The following is a 19,460-nucleotide window of genomic DNA, read 5'->3' as shown; positions in this document are numbered from 1 at the left end:
TCCATGACTAAGCGAAAGGACTCTATCGACAAAACAAAACAAAACAAAACAAAACAAAACAAAAAAGGCACAATCTTTTTTTTTTTTTGGTTATTTTTCTTTTTTCTAGTTTTTTTTTGCCTTTCACTCTATTTTTTTATTCCTTTTGATCAGTCGATGTCATTTGCCAGGATCGTCCGTGGATTCATTCGGGTTAGCACCCGAAGTCAGTTGGGCCAAAGTCACCGTATTTATACGTATTTATACGTATTTATCCACGTACTCTATGAGCTCAGCTTCGGTCATGCCAAAATATTGATGTAATGGCTGGGTGAGAATCTCTTCTGCCTCAGCTGAAAGCCGCTGAAGGGTATCCTCATTGGCACTATCTTGGCCTAGGCTGTCGGAAGCTTGAGGGCTTTGTTTTTCCGGCTGGTTCGCCTGATGCTCGCATATTTTGACGAGATCCTTCAAGGTTTGGATGTGTTTGATATTCTCTATGGGACTAGCTGCGGTGATGGAAGCGTTGCTGACATTGCTTGTGGAGGAGTTGCAGATATCACTTGTGGAAGCATTGCCACCTGGTGCACTAGTAAGCTCACTCTTTTGTGGGTATTGCATCTGAGAGTCCATGTGACTTTTAATATATTCCCGGCAAAGATGTAAGAAATTGTCATTGGTCTTGACATCAGGGTTGTTTTGGATAACATTACGAACAATGTCTCCGTTGAGGTTTTCCAATGTGTGGTAATCTTGATCGTCTTGGCCGAGCCCGGATTGTCTATGTAGATCCTCAAAGTATTCTTCGTCACTAGCATCGAATAGTTCAATGTCCTCATCGTCACTAGTATAAAGTAGCTCGATATCCTCGTTATCAGAAGTTTCACTGGGAATCTGGGTTTCTGATATTTGCTGTTCAGGTTGAACTGCGGCAACTGTGAGACAGTTGTTGACGGTTTGAGCAGTTTCTCTGGTGCTGGTGTTGCATCTAGAGTTGTGAAGTCTCTGAAGTTGTTGACGCTTCCAGGTAGGGGGAGAGCGTCGGTCTTTCCAAATAGGGTTCTTATGGATTCTTGGTGATATGGAGCGCTTGGAATGTCTGTTCTGTACTTTTCGGAGAGTTTTTTCTGGGTTCCAGATAGTCATGGGCTGGGAATCTTGCGTGGAAGCATGAGAGCGTGTTGATTTCCTGGCTGAATTCACAACTGGTTCCCAGGTGGTCAAATAAGCCATGGCATCAGCAGTATCAGAATCGAGATAGGAATAATCAGAAACGGGGGTGAGCGGCTGCCAGAATGCATCGTCTTCATGAGAGTATGATTCTGCTTCATGAGGTTTCTGTGGCTGTTCTTCCTCACAGCGTCTCAGATAGTCTTTCATTATCGAAGTGCGCAAGATAGCTTCTTCGAAGTCTGAATCTTTTTGACATTCTTGGTGGACACCTTCTGTTGTTCCTGCCAAGATCTGACTGGCAGTCTCCATGTTGGGTGCTCTAGCTCCTCTGATCTCACCTGAGGCTGAAAGATTTGATGCAACGATATAAGCAGCCTGAGGGTCGGAAATCGCATCGGCCGCAGCGCTGGCAGCTGCCTGAGCCGGCATGGTGTTAGCTGGAGAGGAACTAGGGGTAGGCAAACCACTACCGGGTGCTGTTGCAATTGGCATTGTAGCCGGAGGAGGAGTAACGGATGTGGCTTCTGCAGATGATGTGACGGAGGGTGGAGTCACAAGGATGAATTTAGACGCAGCTGCTTTCCTCTCCGGAGTGGTATTCGGGGTGTGATTTTGAGTTCCTTGAACAAATGCTGGCGCAAGGATAAGGTCCCGGGCGGCCATGCCTCGTCTGACTGTAGTGTCTGGACGTTTAGAATATTGTTTTGGAGTTGGGATCCGTTGAGTAATGCCATTTTGATCCGTATACGTCCCTGGAGTTAAGCCCCGAGTAGTGTTCAGGTTGAGATCAATGCCCCTCTCAATCAACTTGCTTCGAATGATCTCGATGGCGGTATCAGTCTGTTTACTAGATACGCCCCAAGAGGCAAGGGAGAATGCCTGACGGAACCGAACACCACGCTGTTGTAGAGTGTTTGTGTAGATTCGGTATTTTGGGTTCATTCGATCCGTGATGTCACGGAGTTGAATACGTCTGTCCAGACGCATCCAAGCTTCCACGCGGAATTCTTCGACATTGCTGGAGATACGATTTGGTAGGAGGTCGAAGGCTCTGATTGGTGGATGCTCTGGCCAGGGTGATGGTTTAAGAGGAACATTGATGTTCCCTCTTGGCCTGTCTGGGCCCCTGAAAACGTAGAGTATATCAGGAAGATTGTGGAAGCTCCACGAGCTTTGAGATGGGACGACTTCGGTGTAATTCTCAGGGTCGTCAGTGCCGGCTCTACACGGCTGTCTGGGCTGCTTTGCTTCCCCGATATTGGCAGTGACAGGAACTTGCTGGCTGGCTGGATTGGGTGCTGTCACAGGGGCGATAGGAGTAGTATTGACAGCAATTGGATCGTGGATGAGTGGGTAAGGATTGACTGGGGGAGCCGATGTTGCTGGAACAGCTGGAACGTTCACGAATGCAGCAGTGCCTTGATTGCCGGCTGTGGTGATGCCATTAGTAAAAGCCCAAGAGATAAGAATATATGTTTTCCTATCCAAGAAAGGAATGCTTACTGTTTCCCGGACCCTGAGCACCAAGGGTATCCAAATTGAAGAAGGACAAAGCATCGATTGCATTGCCACTGGCAGAACCAAAGGTGTTAGGGGCCAATGGGCCACCGGCTGCCATGTCCATGGACATTTCAAATCCGTTCATAGAAGATCCCTGAAAGTAGGCCATTTTGTTCGGTCAAGTTTTCTTAGGCTTTCTAGGATTTTGTTCGAACGGAATAGCCAAACGGCTCTCGGAGGTCAATTTAAAGTAGAAAAGGGGTAAATTGAAATCGGCTTCGAGAAGCTGAAGCCTTTGCGTAAGGGAATTGGAATTGATCGAAGGAGGCAGTAAAGCAGGTAAAAACAGAGTAGAGATCTCTTTGAGTCTGAATTCGAGGACTTTGAAATTGCCAATTTGACGAAGAGAAGTGCTTGAAGCGAATTGGTATCCGAAGCTCAACGAACTTGTAGAGTAGCTATCTTGACGAAAAGAGAAATGGTCAAGGAGAAGAAGAGAAGGAAGAAGGAGAAGAAGGAGAAGAAGATATGAGTGCAGAAAAGGGGGCTTCATCCTGACAGAACCTGACAGAATAGGGGGGGCTGGGAGGTCTACGGGGCGCAAAAGAGGGGGTGGGCTGGAGAAGTTTTTCATGAAAGAAAGTAAGACGAATAGACCGGTCCTATATCGTCCGATTGTGAGTCCGTCAGAGACTCCTTTTTTGATCTCTGACAGCCTACAAACAATAGGAACTTGAGCTGACATCTATATAGCGATCTATATAGAAGATATCAAAATGGACCCACTAGTCTGTTGCGCACAGGACAAGCGTTTTGCATTCCCCGGAAGTATGCATGGTTAGCTTACTAAACAACTGTTTCGACGTTCGCGCACGAATATCTTCAGTTACCAGCCACCTTTGGCCCAACCACAAGAACGAAAGCGGAGACGCAAAAGAGGGGTAGAAGCTGCTGGACATGAGCTTTCTCCACTGAGAGGCAGTGCTCCGCCGATATAGGAGCGCTTTAGGCGCAGATTTTGTTGTCCACGGAGAGTGCGACGAGTTTGAGCTCTATGGGGCATAAAAGGGGGCTTATAGATCTGGTATCGAGTCTGCTCTGGACTGTAGGAAGGGAAAAATAAAGCTATAGGTATCTAATGGCCTAGTATTTCATAAATAGCTTTGGACATTTGTTTAGAAGCCCCTGAACAGCTTGAATATTCATGCTGGCTTAACGTGGTTCATTTTGTTGTATATCCTCCCCTTTTGGCAATCGACGTTTGTGATATCACGTGATACTATGTATTACATAATATCGAGTTAAGCGCGAGTGCAAACAAAACAAACAGGACAGCTGGCAAAAACAACAGCAAGAAAACAACGGCAAAACCGCAGAGGACTCAGGCCAAAAAGAAGGGTATCTAGATGGAGCAAAAAAAGACCAAAAAAAATATACATACGAAAGTCGGGATTCGCTGGTGGTCACCCACCCAACTACTAACCGACCGGCAAGTGGCTTAAGTACAGCTGAGCGGACGGGAAGCTCTGTTTTCCACTTCCTGTGGTCGTATGTGCTTGGTTTGTCGGAAGATTCGCAGTTTTCTGGCGGTTTTCTTGGTATTTTCACGCCAAGAAGTACCGCTTATATAATCATAGAACTTTAAATAATTGAAAGCTTTGGATAATGCGCAAGCTTGTTGGGTGTTGCACATCCATAAACAACCATCCATCGGAACAAGACAAGCAATATCCTAGTCTATAAGCTCAGTGAATCATGAGCAGTAATAAACGAAAACGCAAATCCGGTTCTGCGGAGACGCTGGTAACGCTTACTTCGCGGAAGCCTCAATGGGCGTATCTCCACCTTGAATTGTACAGTGACACCCGTGGCAGATATGTCAATAGATCAATGCGCAGCAGGACATGAAAAACAATGGAATATAACTTGGAGCTAATTTACATTTATACCATTAGAGTCTCTGCTTCCGATTCAATTGCTAAGGCGTCATCTACATCAGTGGCACTAGACCCGCTCACGGCCAAAACCTATCTGACTGCGGCCCTATCTCAGTATCTTGGACTGTCCGGTACCGCTATACCCGTTGATATTTTGAAGATAGGTAACAGATTAGGCCGATCAGACGGCAAATCTGCCTGGATTCGGGTACCGTACGAAGATGCTGCTGCTGTCACTGCGGCGATGAGTTCTTGGATTGGCGCTGATTCTGGATCTGGGTCATCAAACGTAGCATGGAGAGTTGTCTCGAGGCGTTCTCATCTCGGTGCGCTTGTTGGAGGAAGTGGGAAGGAGCTTTTCATTCCCTGAGACCTGATACTGATGCTTCTGATGAAGCAAGGGAAGTATAATTTGAGAGGGACGATTGACAAACACTTTCGGCGGGAGAGACATAGCTCGCCATGGGTCTCGGGAGGCACTCTGCAGATCCCCTCCCCATCGATAGCGGGTATGCAGAAACACCTTCCAGTGCGCATAGTGAATCATTTCAGCACAGAGTGCTGAAGAATGATTTTTCATCGGATGTCTACAAAGTCTCATGGCGAATTACTATCCCAGATTCCAGACATATTGAATATCCATTCACAAGGACAATTTGGCAGACTATTTTGTTTCACTGTATATAATTTTGAAACATCCGACAGGACAGTGACGAATAGATCAAAACAGACCTGAAAAAAAAGCATTCAACAACATGCACAACTCCCACGCTATATAAAAGCCAAAAATGAAAGCAAAGAGCTGATGCCGAGTAACGGTGGTGGTAATTAGCAATAACGGTATATGAATAGGAAACAAGGGCTAGGAGAGCAAAAGACGTTGGGCCAACGGCAGTGGGATTTTTCTGGGGGGAAGGGGAGGAGGCTTTTTTCGAAAGGGCATTATGTCTATGTAAAGGAGAGTGGGAGCAACTCTACCACACTCCTATCACCGTGGATTCTGAGTCATGTCTGGGATGCTATTTCATGCAATGGATTCATCTTGGCCCTTCACGGCCAACGCTATGTCTCTTGATCCAGCCTCGTTGAGTCTGGCAGGGGTAAGTGTGGCTTTGGCCTTGAGAGCAGCGCGGATATCCTCCACACTGCGGTCCTTCCACATGTTAACACTGCTCTTGCTAAGTGGGTAGAGAACATAGTTGTGCTCGCGGTTGATGAAGTCGTCTGCCTTAGCTGGAGGAGTGGAGGTGATGATATCAAGGTCAGCTGCCAGTTGTTGGCAGAAGATATCAAGGGGAAGATCATTGACGTCATCACCGAAGGGGTTTTCGATTTCAGCACAGATGGAGGCAATGCCGTGGATGATGTAGGTAGCAGCTATTACACATTAGTATGGAGATGGAGGATCAAGAGAAGTCGAGAACACTTACCGATAGTTCCAGGGATGGCAACCCATTCAAGTTTGTTGACGAGTTGGAAGGGCAGGGCAAGAACGTAGAGCCAAGTGATTTGAGAAATCAAAATGGTGTACGCCAATGGAAGTGGAGTGTTAAGCACACGCTCGTTGCCGGTCATAACTTCTTCCAAGGCGTTGAGACAAGCACCAGCTTGCGACTGATGCACAGGCATGGGAATCGAACCGTTAATCAACGACTCGTGGATATAAGCGGACAGGTAGTTGAGAATCTCGGCTGGCAAGTTTCCGAGAGGTTTATCGGAGCGCTTGATCTGCTTGCGTGGGTTGGACATGGCCATTGGAATACTCAAGTATTGGCCAAGAGCTTTCATCATGCCTGGCTTCTTCCCTGATGCCGCATTTGGGTCGTTGGCAGCTTTGGCAAACGTATCAAGGTGATCAATAAGGCCGGAGATATCCTCATAGCCGCTACCAGGCTCGAAACGCAGTTTATGCTTGAGGGCAACAGCGAAAGCCACGATGAGGTTGATTCCCGTTCTAAAGAGTAGTCAGTAAATGAACAAGAGCTAGAATGACATAACTGTTGACTGGACTCACAGCTTGGAGATTATATCCTCCTTTCCTTCTTCACCTTCGCGCTCGGTCTTATGAATCCAGATGATACGGGCCAAAGTGCGGGAGTTCTGCATTAGAGATGCCCAGTACTTGCGACCTTCACCATAACTGAAAGTGAACAAATGTTAGCCTGATCACAGCCTAGCATGAGGTCACCAGGGTCCATCATACCGTTCATAGGCAGTCGAACTTCGGAGGGAGAGAGCAAGACCGACGACGAAACCGAGAACAGTAAGGAGAGTTGAATCAATGCCGACTGGAGAGCGTTAGACCACGTTGCTCTTCATGTATTCATCTGATACATGGAGGTTCAACATACGAGGAACGCCACCCAAGCGAGTTACACATGTAATGAGAGTTGACCAGCAAGCCATCATTAACAGTGGGATAATCATTCGTGGCATGACACTGCCATGAACTCGGAGGAATAGGGGCCATTTCGAATGCCTATCGAGATTCCTAGGCCCTTTCTACAAGTTCGACACAGTTAGCCGAACGTCCATTTTTACCGCCATGGCGGGAAAACGGAGGAAGAATAAAAGGGCCACTGACGAAATAGTCATTTATATCAATTGTGTTTCTCTTGGAGAGCATCTGCTGGGGTAGCTTGAGGTCTGAGGCAGCTGCTGCACCACTGATATATGTAGGTCTAGGGGTGATCTTTGAAGGAGTGGATTGACCGGTCTTTGGTGGTTCACATTTGGTCTCCATGCTGGATGCCTTGCTCTGAGCTCGAAGATTCTGGGGTTGAGGAGCCGGCTCCTGGTTGTGGGAAATCTCGTCGCTCATATCAACAATTAACGGATGGAGTACGAGATGGATTATATAGATGCAGGGTAGATATGATAAAGGACAGACAATGGTATATAATGTTCAGGAAAAAAGAAGGACAAATGCTCGTAAAGAACGAAAGAGTGAAGATCTACTCCGTATCGCAACAAACAAAAGGAGATACCAAGCGGGATTGGGGAAGACGACACGAAGAGGAAAAAAAAAAGGAGAGAGTGGAAGGATCAATTCAAGAAATATTTTTCTGGATCCCCTGAAGGCCTGGAATGAATGGTGATGGCCCACCGAAGGGCGCTAACAAGCAGAAGGTTGCTTGTCCCCTGCTAGGACGGCGGGAGAAGGTGAAACAACACGTTGCAGGCGTCACAAAATGCCTCGGGCCCTGCCGCACATGCAACTTAGCCCTCAAGCAGCCTGATTCACTATTTTTCATCTTTCCCTTGCCTGGCTATCGTTGAAAATCGTGGCGATCAGGATATGGCGAGTGGGTTCTCCGGTGGAAGATGCTGTGCAAAATGTCTCTGTTGGTACTCCATCGAAAGTACCTATAAATAGATAGAGTAAATTAAGGATAATTTACTCCGCCGGCCCGTTTAGGCAACCTTATGTTTTGGCAGGAGACAGAACGCATATCCTCTACTGCCGTGATATCACTAATACTCTCAAGGCATGTTGGGAAAGAAAAAGGAAAGCGAAAAAAGTGAAGTTCAAATCCTTCGCCTTATCTTCGGCCATCCGGAGCCTCCCATATGTATGAATGATGTAAAAAGTTGCCGTTTAGTCGTTTAGTTGAGCGTTAGCCCAAGCCTAGGGTTGACGTTTTGTCATCAGTGACAAGGTTCATCGACCATGCCTTGGATGTGTCAGAGGGGGTTCGAGTGGTGCTTATGCAGGCTGAAGGATTGCAAGGGATTTGAAGAAAGAAGAAAAGAGCCAGCGAGCCAGGGAGAGGCAAGGACGTTTTGACCAGGAAGGCTGACGTCTTGATTCGCTGGCAGGCCCAAGGGGGCCGGCCCCTACTTCAAGGCTGAAGATGCGACAAGCTAACCAGTTAAAAGGAGCCGGGCATGTGGCAGAAGAAAATTCGAACAGGATATTATTTGACCAGCGATCAACACCTCAGCGCTCTGTCTAGTGGTGACATTTAGCGACTTTGTGGACCTGGTGAAGATGTATCTTGCATCTACTCCGTATGTTATATAATTAGTGAAAGATGGCCCCTAAGATTTATGTCTCCTGCTGCTTGAGGCAGTCGAACGAACCTTTCTCCATCCTGCTCAGAAATTAAACATGAACACGTCGATCTTAGCATTCATTCTCGTGCTTGTTGTATTGGATGCCAGCTAACTAGCTAAGCCTGACTGCAGTGCAGAACAGCCCGAGGGAGAGAGAACGAGAAAGAGGGAGTCAGAAAGAGAGGACCGGCGCCTCTGATACCCGCTAAACCACATCACTGCCCAACACTAACATCACCACTCACGAGATCCCCTCTCTGATCCGGCTCTAGGCCTTCTTACTGGTGTCAAAGGGCGTGTCCTATGCACATAACCTGATCCGTATGGTGTCCATACCCCATTCTTCGTGTAGGTTGATGGAGTCAAGCATCACTCCAAGCACCGCTCCAAGCACCCAAGCACCGAAGAGCCGACGAGACACTAACTGTCGAGCCCGCCCGCTAGATCAGCCACGGTTGCAACGCCTTGGTCTGGCCACTGTTTTCGACGCTTCCAACACGTAGTTGTTGCCACCAGCGTAACCAGATGTGCTAGATACCACTCCATGTCTCCCTCATGTCCCTTCTCGGATTACCATCTCAGATTCCATCTCAGATGGAATGTCGTTGTCTTTCGCAACTTCTTTCGGAAGTCGCGACTTCCACCCACCCCTCCCTTCCCTTTTCGGTAACTCCGACGCCGGGCCGGCCCCTGATGACATAATCATTCTTATCTTATCGTGGCGGGAAGTTTCCACCACATCGGGACTAGCGCCTGACCCCTGATTGGGCGGCTCGGCCGAAGAAAAGCCGGACACCTCGTCATGCGGGGGGAAGCTAGACAGCTCAACAAGAACAACATCAACAACAAAAGGGCACCACCAGCTTGAATAGCCGGCGGCTAGTCTCTAGTCTTGTCCCAGACTTATTTTAATTAAAACCCGCCCTCACCCGCTGCCGGGTCACTCTTCCATTCTTTGCATTCTGAGCTCTTCTTTTTCTTCAGCGTGTGTCTACGATGGCTTCCATTCTACGTTCCAGAGCCGGCGTCAGGGCTGCTGTCCAGGCCAGATGCTTCAGCTCGACCCCGAGACATGCCGCCGCCTCTGCTTTCTTCACCAACGAGCCGGCTGGTCCGACTGTAAAGACTGCCATTCCGGGACCAAAGAGCAAGGAGGCCATCTCCCAGCTTGACCGCGTCTTCGATACTAGGAGCTTGAATATGCTGGTTGACTACCAAAAGTCCACCGGAAACTAGTACGATATAGCTCCCTCAATTACACTGTTTACGGGTCAATTGGACGGAATCACTGACAGACGTGCTTGGTGTAGCATTGCAGACTTGGACGGAAACGTCTTGCTTGATGTGTACGTGTTTCTCTTGTTGAGCCGAGATGCCCTTATTTTCCCGGCTAACTGACGGCTCCTGCAGGTTTGCCCAGATTGCTTCTATCCCAGTGGGATATAACAACCCAGCATTACTTGCTGCCACCAAGACTACCGATATGGCCAGTGCCCTCATCAATCGCCCAGCACTCGGCAACTTCCCCTCTCACAACTGGGCAAGCATCCTCAAGTCCGGTCTCTTGCGAGTTGCCCCCAAGGGTCTTGACCAGGTGTTTACCTCTACTACCGGCTCTGATGCCAATGAGACTGCCTACAAGGCAGCTTTCATGTACTATGCTCAGCGTCAGCGTGGTGGTCCTGATGTAGAGTTTTCCTCCGAGGACATCTCTTCCACTATGGTAAACCAAGCTCCTGGCTCCCCCAACTACTCCATCATGTCATTCACTTCTGCGTTCCACGGCCGTCTCTTCGGCTCTCTTTCCACCACCCGCAGCAAGGCCATCCACAAGCTTGATATCCCGGCCTTTGACTGGCCCCGTGCTCCTTTCCCTCAGCTCAAGTACCCACTCGATCAATTCGCTGCTGAGAATGCCGCAGAGGAGAAACGCTGCCTTGAGGAAGTTGAGAGGCTGATCAAGGAGTTCCACAACCCTGTCACTGCTGTTGTTGTTGAGCCAGTCCAATCTGAGGGTGGAGACAACCACGCCTCCACAGCCTTCTTCCAGGGTCTCCGTGAAATCACCAAGCGCAACAACGTCCTCTTGATTGTCGACGAAGTTCAGACTGGTGTCGGTGCAACTGGTAAATTCTGGGCTCACGAGCACTGGAACCTATCCACTCCACCAGACATTGTCACCTTCTCCAAAAAGGCACAGGCTGCCGGTTACTATTTCGGCAACCCAGCTCTGAGACCTAACAAGCCATACAGACAGTTCAATACTTGGATGGGTGACCCAGCTCGTGCTCTCATCTTCCGTGCCATAATCGAGGAGATTGAGCGTCTGGATCTCGTCAGACACACCGCACAGACAGGTGACTATCTCTTCGCTGGCCTTGAGCGCCTGGCCGAGAAGTACCCTGGCCAATTCAATAACCTACGTGGAAAGGGACAAGGCACCTTCATCTCATGGGACAGCCCTCAGCGTGATGCAGTGCTAAAGCGTGGCAAGGAGGTCGGCATCAACATTGGTGGATGCGGCGAGTCGGCCGTCAGGCTGAGACCCATGCTGGTCTTCCAGAAGCACCATGCTGATATTCTCCTCGAATCCCTCGAGAAGATTGTCAAGTCATGAAGAGCGCCGTATTATTGCTTTGATTGTTATGTTTCATCTTTTTCTTCTGGTTTTTTTTATGTGCAAATTTGCACGTTTTGGTCAATTCAGGGAGAAATATGATGATCCCTAGCTTAGCTTTAGAGATGTTTCACGAGCCTAACATGAACTTCCAGCATGCTTCTTACTTGCTGCAGTAAATTTATTTGATTTGTTCTCCCGATGAACTTCCGCTCTATAATTTATTTTATTACGTATGTAGAAGTCCCCAGAAAAATATATGTCTGAACACTAAAGGCACTATGAACGCCTTCGCCTTGCTACCAGCCAGTAAACCAAATAATAGCACCGAACCCCTTGAATCAAACCCATGAGCTAGTGTGTATACATAACTTTATCCATCATTATCGGCGGCACTCCCATCTCTCCTAATAACACCAGTTAGTCTCAATCGTTTTTTTAAGAGTACAGTCTTATCACATACGGAATGTAGGTTATCCCCGCATCTTCCAAGTCACTCAATACCTCAGGCGGCAGCTATAATTCATCCCGATTAGCCCATCTGCTAGAAATCCAACGAGAAAGTAATTTTCACACTCACCGACCCCACAACCTTCACGGCATATGTTCCAGGAACATACCCGTCCAGTCTCTGCCAACGAGCTACCCACGAAGTGCGCTCGTCAGCCAAGGCAACCAATCCTTCAAAGACCTGCGAGGTACAATCTTGTATCGCTTCCGAGTTTCCGCGGAGGTTCAGCACGGCTTCGCAGTTTGGGCAGCCTTCGTTCATGAATTTCTATTAGATATCTCGTTAGCTGTGTGTTCCGGGAGATGTATGAGGGAGCTGGGGGGGTCCTAGGTACGTTGTGTAGCTGGACAATAGAGCAAACCATGCATGCGCGCAGAGAGCGCTGCTGGTTCGCCGAGACGTAGAAGGACCCGGATGCCATCTTATAAGCGTCGATTCTTGACCTCTTCCTCTTCCTCTCGTCCTGACTTTCGTCTTTGCCGAATGTTCATCATCTCCGTCATCTTTATCAAAGTTTAAGCATTTGATGACTAATTTTATTCCTTATTACGTGATCGTGCTTATTAACAGGGCCAAAGCTTATCTTTCCCCGGTTGCCGGTTGACTTTTTTTGTCTTCGTGAACTTCTCGACCTTTCGATATCGCACTCGCTCGCCTTCTGGATGTGCAGTTTTGATTCCGGCCGTGCGATATAGAGCAGGACGATAGCGACACCGCCTTTTCCTTTTGTTGTTCAACCCACTCAAGTACCGTCACCCACGTATCTGCACATTTATCTACAGAAACCCCACATCCGTCCCGCTACAAATCACTTTTAGCCCCATGTCTCAATCCGATATTGAGGCTGCTACAGCCCTCAAGCTGCAAGGCAACAAATGCTTTGCGCAGCAGAACTGGCCTGCGGCTCTAGATCTCTATACACAGGCTATCGAGCTGTATGATAAAGAGCCGTCGTTCTACTGTAACAGAGCACAGGTATATACCTCACTTACCGGTTGTATTCAGTAGCAAATCACGTAGACAGTGATCTCATACGGTTTTTAGGTCCAGCAAGTTAACTCTTATTTTTTCCCCTCTAGGTACATGTTAAGTTGGAAGCCTTTGGATTTGCAATTGCGGATGCTACCAAGGCTATTGAACTAGATCCTTCATATGTCAAGGTATACAGAAGGAAACCCTTGTTTGGACTGTAGTACTGCGTAACGCCTTCAGCCCACTGACCAGAGACCAGGCATACTGGCGTAGAGCTGTCGCCAACACCGCTATTCTCAATTCCCGCGCTGCCCTTAAAGACTTCAAGACCGTTGTGAAAAAAGCGCCCAACGACCGTGATGCGAAGCTCAAGTTAGCAGAGTGCGAGAAGCTCGTGCGGCGGATTGAATTTGAGAAAGCTATTGAAGTTGCCGATCCACCGTCAGCATTTGAGGGGCTCAATATTGAATCAATGGTCGTGGATGATAGCTATGACGGTGTACGATTGGAGGATAAAATGACCCAGGAGTTCATTGATGATATGATAAACCGATTCAAGAATGGAAAGCAGATACATAAAAAGTATGCGTTCCAGATAGTGAAAGCTGTGCGGGATATCGTATACAATGAGCCTACTATGGTTGAAATCGGCGTTGAAAAAGGCTCCAAATTAACTGTTTGTGGAGACACCCATGGTAAGCTTAAATTCCACCCTTAACGACGCTTTCACAACTCTTTTCTGTTAACAATTTGCCTACAGGCCAATTCTTTGACCTTCTGGAAATATTCCGCCTTAATGGTTTCCCCTCTGATACCCACTACTATCTCTTTAATGGTGATTTTGTTGATCGTGGTAGCTGGTCTTGCGAAATCGCCCTCCTTCTTTACGCCTACAAATGGATGCGTCCTAACTCTTTCTTCCTTAATCGTGGAAATCACGAAACCGATGATATGAACCGCGCTTATGGCTTTGAAGGAGAATGCAAAGCCAAATACTCCGAGCGTCTGTTCAAGGTCTTCTCTGAATCCTTCAGTGCACTTGCCCTTGCAACACTGATAGGACAAAAGTACCTAGTACTTCACGGTGGCTTATTCTCCGATGATAACATCTCCTTGGCGGATATCAGAGCCCTGAACAGGCATAACCAGCGCCAGCCAGGCCAATCCGGTCTGATGATGGAAATGCTCTGGACTGATCCTCAGACTCTACCGGGCAGAGGACCGAGCAAGAGGGGTGTTGGTATGCAGTTTGGTCCAGACGTCACCAAGCGGTTCTGCGAAAAGAATGGCCTTGAGGCTATTATTCGAAGTCACGAAGTGCGTATGGAGGGCTATGAAGTTGAACACGATGGAAGATGTATCACCGGTAAGTCTAATCTCTTTTGTATGCGCTAGAGAGGTTTTGCTAATTATTGTGACAGTCTTCTCTGCTCCTAAATACTGTGATAGCACAGAAAATAAGGGTGCATACATCAACATTGGGCCTGAACTCAAGCTCGATTTCCACAAATTCGACGCTGTCCCACATCCTAACATCAAACCAATGGTACGTTTACCTTTCAGTTGCTTATGACTACTAGTTCTTACTAACTTCACTTCCAGGCTTACGCCAGCAACTCCATCATGTCCCTGATGTAGTTAAATTTACAAGCCGAGTTGCCACCACAATCCATTAGGGACGTAGATCCCATACAACATGATGGTAGCCTGGGTAAAGGAGCCGGTTACGCTCTATTTGACCGGCCACGTATCCATGCCTTTTAAGGTCGAATTATAGACCTTAGGATTACCACCGCTGTTCCTACCAACAGGCATTGCCCACATCGCCGTGGGTCATTTTACCCAAATCACACTTCATTCCCCCGAATCTACGATTGACGAACCTCGTACCCCTTATGATTTCACCGCGCGGTAGAGCACAGGCGTTTTTGTAAAAGAATCTGAAGTACATTGGAGATGCAATCTGTAACAAAATAATGCCTTGGGTTAGCTATCTTCCTGTAATTCAAACTTACATTGGCACCCTGGATGTCTTCATTTGTACCGCCGATAGTGTCTAATCTTTAGATCCTAATGCTATTTTGCCTATCCTTTAAGTTAGGTGGCCTGTTTGATAACATCTTATCTCCGGGATAATTCCGCGTGGGGTGTTGCTAAGTTTAGTTTTGGTGGGACATCAAACATCACAAGTAGCTTTGGTCGAGCTCACTCAACTGCATGCTTCTGGCCCCAACACCGTGTACCAACTTTGAAGATGGAATTCGATACCAAAACCCGTAAGAGCCCTCCAATTAACACCAATTCAGCCCTTCTCTCAAGGCCTGCGCGACCCGGCCTAACCATTAAAGCCCTCTGCTTGTGTTGGCGGGGTTGTCAAGCCATGCCGAAGCTAACAAATCCGCCGAATATTAGCACCCGTCTGCACATCAGACAAGAAGACATTCGCATACATCTCCGCTTTGGAAAGATGGCCTGTTATTCTAGTGAGATGTTCCTGACCTACTACCCTGCAAGTGCCTAAAATAGTGGGCTAACTGGGCGTTATTCCTAGACTGGCGCCATCGACGACCTTCACCGTTCGGTCATCAAGGCAACAGATGAAGAGAAGCAGAAAGAGGGGAAGGATATACTTCATGAGCTGGCTGCATTGAAGTACGAACTTCAGCACGGCCGGAAATTGACGTTAGTTGACTTTGATTTCTTCTACAACGCGACTTTGATAGATGAGAGATGCTAACTCTTCATATAATCTACAGCCCTCTCGCCGATGACGGAGAGTCAGACATTGCCATCTATAACAAGGAACTTGCAGATCGCGGAGAACTCTCATGGTTCGACGCTCCATGGTTATTTGCGGAATGCTACTTATGTTCGTGGAAGATCCAAATTCCTTGCATTGGTTAGCATCGCCAACTAACAGGAAAATACAACTGAAAAGACCGCCGGATGAGTACCCAGTTTGCCCTTTCTAAGCATTGGAAAGAATATGATGTCTTTGCACAGCAAAAGATGTCAACATTTAGATCCTCTAGACCTGCTGTGCTTGAACTAGCTACTCGATACAGAGATTTATCCCAGGATCTAAAGCAGATACATTCAAAGAGGGATGATATGACCCCTGAACAACAGCAGGAGGCTGATAAAATGCTATTTATGGAGATGTGTGAAATTTGTCTATGGGGAAATGCTACAGATCTCTCACTCCTGACGTCTCTTACATATGAGGACATCCAAAAGCTTCAAGGCGCAGAAGCCCGAAAGAAAGCAGAGGCTAATGTTCTGGTGAACGATCTTCCAGCTGCATTTGAACTTTTAAACAAGGCCCGAACGGAACGAAAAAATGAAGAGCGTCGAGTAGATATCGTTCTGGACAATGCAGGTTTTGAGCTCTTCGTTGACCTCATCCTGGCAGGCTATCTTCTCTCCTCTGGATTGGCAACATGTGTTGTCCTTCATCCCAAATCTATTCCGTGGTTTGTGTCTGATGTTCTGCCACGGGATTTTGGGGACCTGATTGCCCTTCTTTCGGATCCGCAGAGCTTCTTCAGCAGCACTGGAGAAGAAGAAACTGGGGAGGAAAAGAAACCACAGCCTCTCACGGACAAGGAAGTAGATGAGTTGAAGTATCTGTTCCAGCAGTGGGGTGACTTCCATGCGGAAGGACAGTTGATTATTAGACCAAACCGATTCTGGACAACAGCGTCAAGTTATTGGCGGCTACCGCATGAGGCTCCTAGTCTCTATGAAGACCTAAAGGAAAGTGAACTGGTCATCTTCAAGGGAGACCTGAACTATCGAAAATTGACAGCAGATGTAAGACCACTTTCACATTTCCATGTCTTAAATGTATGATTGGAGTACAGATATTAATTCTATTGTTTAGGCTCACTGGGACCCAACTACTCCCTTTGACACGGCAATTGGACCACTTGGCCAAGGTTCAGGGGTTAGGGTTCTCGCTCTCCGCACTTGTAAGGCTGACGTTGTCGTTGGTCTCGAGAAAGGTGAAGATGAGCGCTTGCGTAACATGCCAAATGGGGGAGGTGACTCTGGTTCTCGGAAATGGGCCTGGAGCGGGAAATGGGCTGTCGTTTCACTTTGTGACGGGAAGAAAAAGGAATAAACGCATACTCAACCATGAGAGAAAAGTGGATATAGGAGAAATTATTAGTAGGAGAGCTAGAGTGTGTTTAATAGATATTAATTTTCGCGATGATTTCAAGGGGATGTGAAAAACGTTCGCTTGCTCAATGCCTTTTGAACAAAAAGCTAGTACAAAAATATATAACCAAAGACCAAGTCCAAATCAATTCATGCTACGGATGAACCCTATGCTGAAAGCATATTCTCCTTGTCCTCTGCTTCGACCTTAGCATGAAGTTGCCTCTGCCTTAACCTAGCCTTAGCCGCTGCAAGTCGGTCTGATGGAATAGAACCTAATTTGGATTGAGCAGGACCATCCGATTTTGTGGTGGATTGGCGGTTTATATCCGAATGATTAGTAGTTCGGTGCCGTTCAAGGTGTGAAGATGTCCGTGACTTCTGCCTTTTAGGCAAGGTGTCTACACGACCGGAGTTTAGATACGAAAGGGAAGGACGAGGTGAATGACCAGGGCGATACGACGTTCGTTGTTTGACGGCTGGCTTGGAGAGAGGCGTAGACTTCACATCGCCTACTGAACCTAGGGTCGTGTTTGTCATATCACTGTCCTTCTGGCGGAGTGATTCAAGATTCCGGGCGGAACCGCCGAGTCTAATAAACAGTTCTTCGGCGAGATTGAGCGGTTCATCGGAGTTCTTTGAAGTATTACCGGAAGCTTTTGCATCGGCTTTGAGTTGCAGTTTGCGACGGACGCTGGCCGTAGGGACGCCATTAGAAGCTTCGGTGTCCTCATGAATATGCTCGGATGTGCCTTGCTGTATAGATTGCTTTGTTGGTGAACCAGCCCCCCCTCGAAGGGTTTTTAATAAAGCACCTATAGTTTCTTCATCAAACGGACTTTCAGGAGCTTTACTTTGGGTATCCTCACGAGATTTAGTCAGTGACTTTGTGGGCGAATTAAGCACATCCTTATCACTTGGGAGGGTAATTTCTAGTTGGTCGTCGCTTGAGTCGTAGGAATCCACCCGTGCGTGATAGTTACTGGTAGCTTTTTTAAGCCGCTCAAGTATATCTTCTGTAATCTCCTCACGTCGTGTTGAGCGAGTGGATGTTTGGGGCTGTGAGTTGTCCGAACGCAAGGCCAAGGTTCCTTTCAATAAGTCGATAGTCTCTTGCATTTGTTTCCTCTCGGCGTCAAATGACTTTCTTAACGCTTCCTCCGCCGCTTGGTGGTCTCGTAAAGAGTCAGTCAAGCGCTTACTATATTCCTGAGCGCGAGACTCGAGTCGTTCTTCACGCTTCTTCGCTCTCTCTTCCTGTGCCTTTCGCCGCTCGCCGACGTGTAGAAGTTCGGTCTTTACCCTGTCAAGATTGCGCTGCAGTAACAGATTATCTCTTTTCAGTTCAGCAGCCTTCCGCTCCGAGCTCCGGACCAGCTCTTGTAGTTCCTTTAACTTTGGGTTTCTTTCGCTCTCGCGAAGTCGAGCGTTCGCTTCACAGAGAGCCTCCTCAACCTCACGAAGCTTCGCAGCAGTTCTCTCTGCTGATAGATCTTCTGCCAACATCTCCTTATTGACAATGCCATGATCTTCTAATGTTTTTCGGAGAGTTGCTGTTTTCTGTTTATGTTGCAGTGCGGCAGCAGTCTGCCTTGAAAGCTCGCGGAACATCTGGTCCTTGTTCGAGTTCTCACCGTCGCCACTGCCAACCATGCCAGCAGCAAGCTCAGAGACGCGCCTCTCCATCTCCGCTACTTTAAGCTCTTCTTGCTTCAGTTTCTCAGTAAGGCGAAGGGCCTCTGTCTCCTTTTTCTTTGCGTAAGATTTCGCGACTGATCGGTATTCGATGAGCTTTCGTATTTCCTTCTCCGTTTTGGTCCGGTAGTTTTCGAATTCGGATTTCCAGTATTTTCCGGATTGGGAATGCGGAGCTTCGAGGTTAATTGTCACATCTCCCTCGTCTTCCTCTTCTTCCTCAGACTGATCAGAATCACGGTACTCATCTTCGTCCTTTTCGCGGGTATCTTTGCGCTCTTCTTTCTTGACAGGAGTGTCATCAAAGCCATCTACTTTTTGTCCAAACTTCTCTTCGCGGGCTTCAAGTAGAGACTGTGTCAATTTGCTCCTGCGTCCAGAACCACTGGGCACGCTCATTGACCATTGGCTGCTGATATTTCCTCCGCTCAGCTCTAGATCCCGCTCATCATCAAGGAAAACGGGCTTGCGTTCATTATCCTTAACACCAGCCCCAAAAGACACCGTTTTACGGCGCGTTGTGGCAGTTCCAGGAGTAAGCAGGATACTCTTTGAGGGTGAAGTTATCGCATGTGCAGGCTCCTGTGTCTTTGGCTCAAGCTTAGGAATTTCCATTTTTCGGTCCTCGCCGGACGAAAGTTTCTGAACTGCCTTTTTCAGGTCATCGTTCTTCTTGTGAGAACTCGGGTCTAGTGGGCGTATCGGGACGGTTAAGTCCTTGTCCTCGTCCACCTCGGGGGCAGGAGTCCCAAGCATCGCGTTTTTAAAAGCTCTATACGCAAAAACCGGTGCTGGTGTCTCTGGCGCATCAAGTACCATAGACTCGTCTGTTTTGAGTAGAGATTCGTGGTTAATATAT

General features: G+C 47.7%; 9 protein-coding genes across 9 annotated transcripts; 4 read left to right on the top strand and 5 right to left on the bottom strand.

The window, feature by feature from the left end:
* Positions 1-240: 240 nt before the first annotated feature.
* ARB_07125 (uncharacterized protein) lies at positions 241-2,776 on the bottom strand (the record flags this gene model as incomplete). The annotated part of the gene is made up of 2 exons (XM_003014517.1): positions 241-2,582; positions 2,656-2,776. The coding sequence occupies 2 exons, from the start codon at positions 2,774-2,776 to the stop codon at positions 241-243; spliced, it is 2,463 nt and encodes an 820-aa protein (XP_003014563.1).
* Positions 2,777-2,830: 54 nt separating this feature from the next.
* ARB_07124 (uncharacterized protein) lies at positions 2,831-3,205 on the bottom strand (the record flags this gene model as incomplete). The annotated part of the gene is made up of 1 exon (XM_003014516.1): positions 2,831-3,205. One exon carries the CDS (start codon positions 3,203-3,205, stop codon positions 2,831-2,833), a length of 375 nt encoding a protein of 124 aa, XP_003014562.1.
* A 2,408-nt stretch (positions 3,206-5,613) lies between these two features.
* ARB_07123 (uncharacterized protein) lies at positions 5,614-6,695 on the bottom strand (the record flags this gene model as incomplete). The annotated part of the gene is made up of 3 exons (XM_003014515.1): positions 5,614-5,966; positions 6,020-6,543; positions 6,604-6,695. The coding sequence occupies 3 exons, from the start codon at positions 6,693-6,695 to the stop codon at positions 5,614-5,616; spliced, it is 969 nt and encodes a 322-aa protein (XP_003014561.1).
* Positions 6,696-7,080: 385 nt separating this feature from the next.
* On the bottom strand, positions 7,081-7,410 carry ARB_07122 (uncharacterized protein; the record flags this gene model as incomplete). The annotated part of the gene is made up of 1 exon (XM_003014514.1): positions 7,081-7,410. One exon carries the CDS (start codon positions 7,408-7,410, stop codon positions 7,081-7,083), a length of 330 nt encoding a protein of 109 aa, XP_003014560.1.
* Positions 7,411-9,641: 2,231 nt separating this feature from the next.
* ARB_07121 (uncharacterized protein) lies at positions 9,642-9,881 on the top strand (the record flags this gene model as incomplete). Its single annotated transcript, XM_003014513.1, has 1 exon — positions 9,642-9,881. The coding sequence occupies one exon, from the start codon at positions 9,642-9,644 to the stop codon at positions 9,879-9,881; it is 240 nt and encodes a 79-aa protein (XP_003014559.1).
* Positions 9,882-10,017: 136 nt separating this feature from the next.
* ARB_07120 (uncharacterized protein) lies at positions 10,018-11,262 on the top strand (the record flags this gene model as incomplete). The annotated part of the gene is made up of 1 exon (XM_003014512.1): positions 10,018-11,262. One exon carries the CDS (start codon positions 10,018-10,020, stop codon positions 11,260-11,262), a length of 1,245 nt encoding a protein of 414 aa, XP_003014558.1.
* Positions 11,263-12,595: 1,333 nt separating this feature from the next.
* Positions 12,596-14,383, top strand: ARB_07119 (uncharacterized protein; the record flags this gene model as incomplete). The annotated part of the gene is made up of 6 exons (XM_003014511.1): positions 12,596-12,748; positions 12,853-12,933; positions 13,005-13,440; positions 13,506-14,111; positions 14,167-14,291; positions 14,348-14,383. The coding sequence occupies 6 exons, from the start codon at positions 12,596-12,598 to the stop codon at positions 14,381-14,383; spliced, it is 1,437 nt and encodes a 478-aa protein (XP_003014557.1).
* A 1,308-nt stretch (positions 14,384-15,691) lies between these two features.
* ARB_07118 (DUF89 domain protein) lies at positions 15,692-16,868 on the top strand (the record flags this gene model as incomplete). The annotated part of the gene is made up of 2 exons (XM_003014510.1): positions 15,692-16,558; positions 16,629-16,868. The coding sequence occupies 2 exons, from the start codon at positions 15,692-15,694 to the stop codon at positions 16,866-16,868; spliced, it is 1,107 nt and encodes a 368-aa protein (XP_003014556.1).
* Positions 16,869-17,074: 206 nt separating this feature from the next.
* Positions 17,075-19,357, bottom strand: ARB_07117 (uncharacterized protein; the record flags this gene model as incomplete). Its single annotated transcript, XM_003014509.1, has 1 exon — positions 17,075-19,357. One exon carries the CDS (start codon positions 19,355-19,357, stop codon positions 17,075-17,077), a length of 2,283 nt encoding a protein of 760 aa, XP_003014555.1.
* Positions 19,358-19,460: the final 103 nt, after the last annotated feature.

This window comes from Trichophyton benhamiae (assembly GCF_000151125.1).
Source record: "Trichophyton benhamiae CBS 112371 chromosome Unknown Abenha-G-c-176a04.f1, whole genome shotgun sequence".
Classification (NCBI taxonomy): domain Eukaryota; kingdom Fungi; phylum Ascomycota; class Eurotiomycetes; order Onygenales; family Arthrodermataceae; genus Trichophyton; species Trichophyton benhamiae.
Note: the sequence above shows the minus strand (reverse complement) of the source record. Positions and strands in the feature narration are given on the sequence as shown.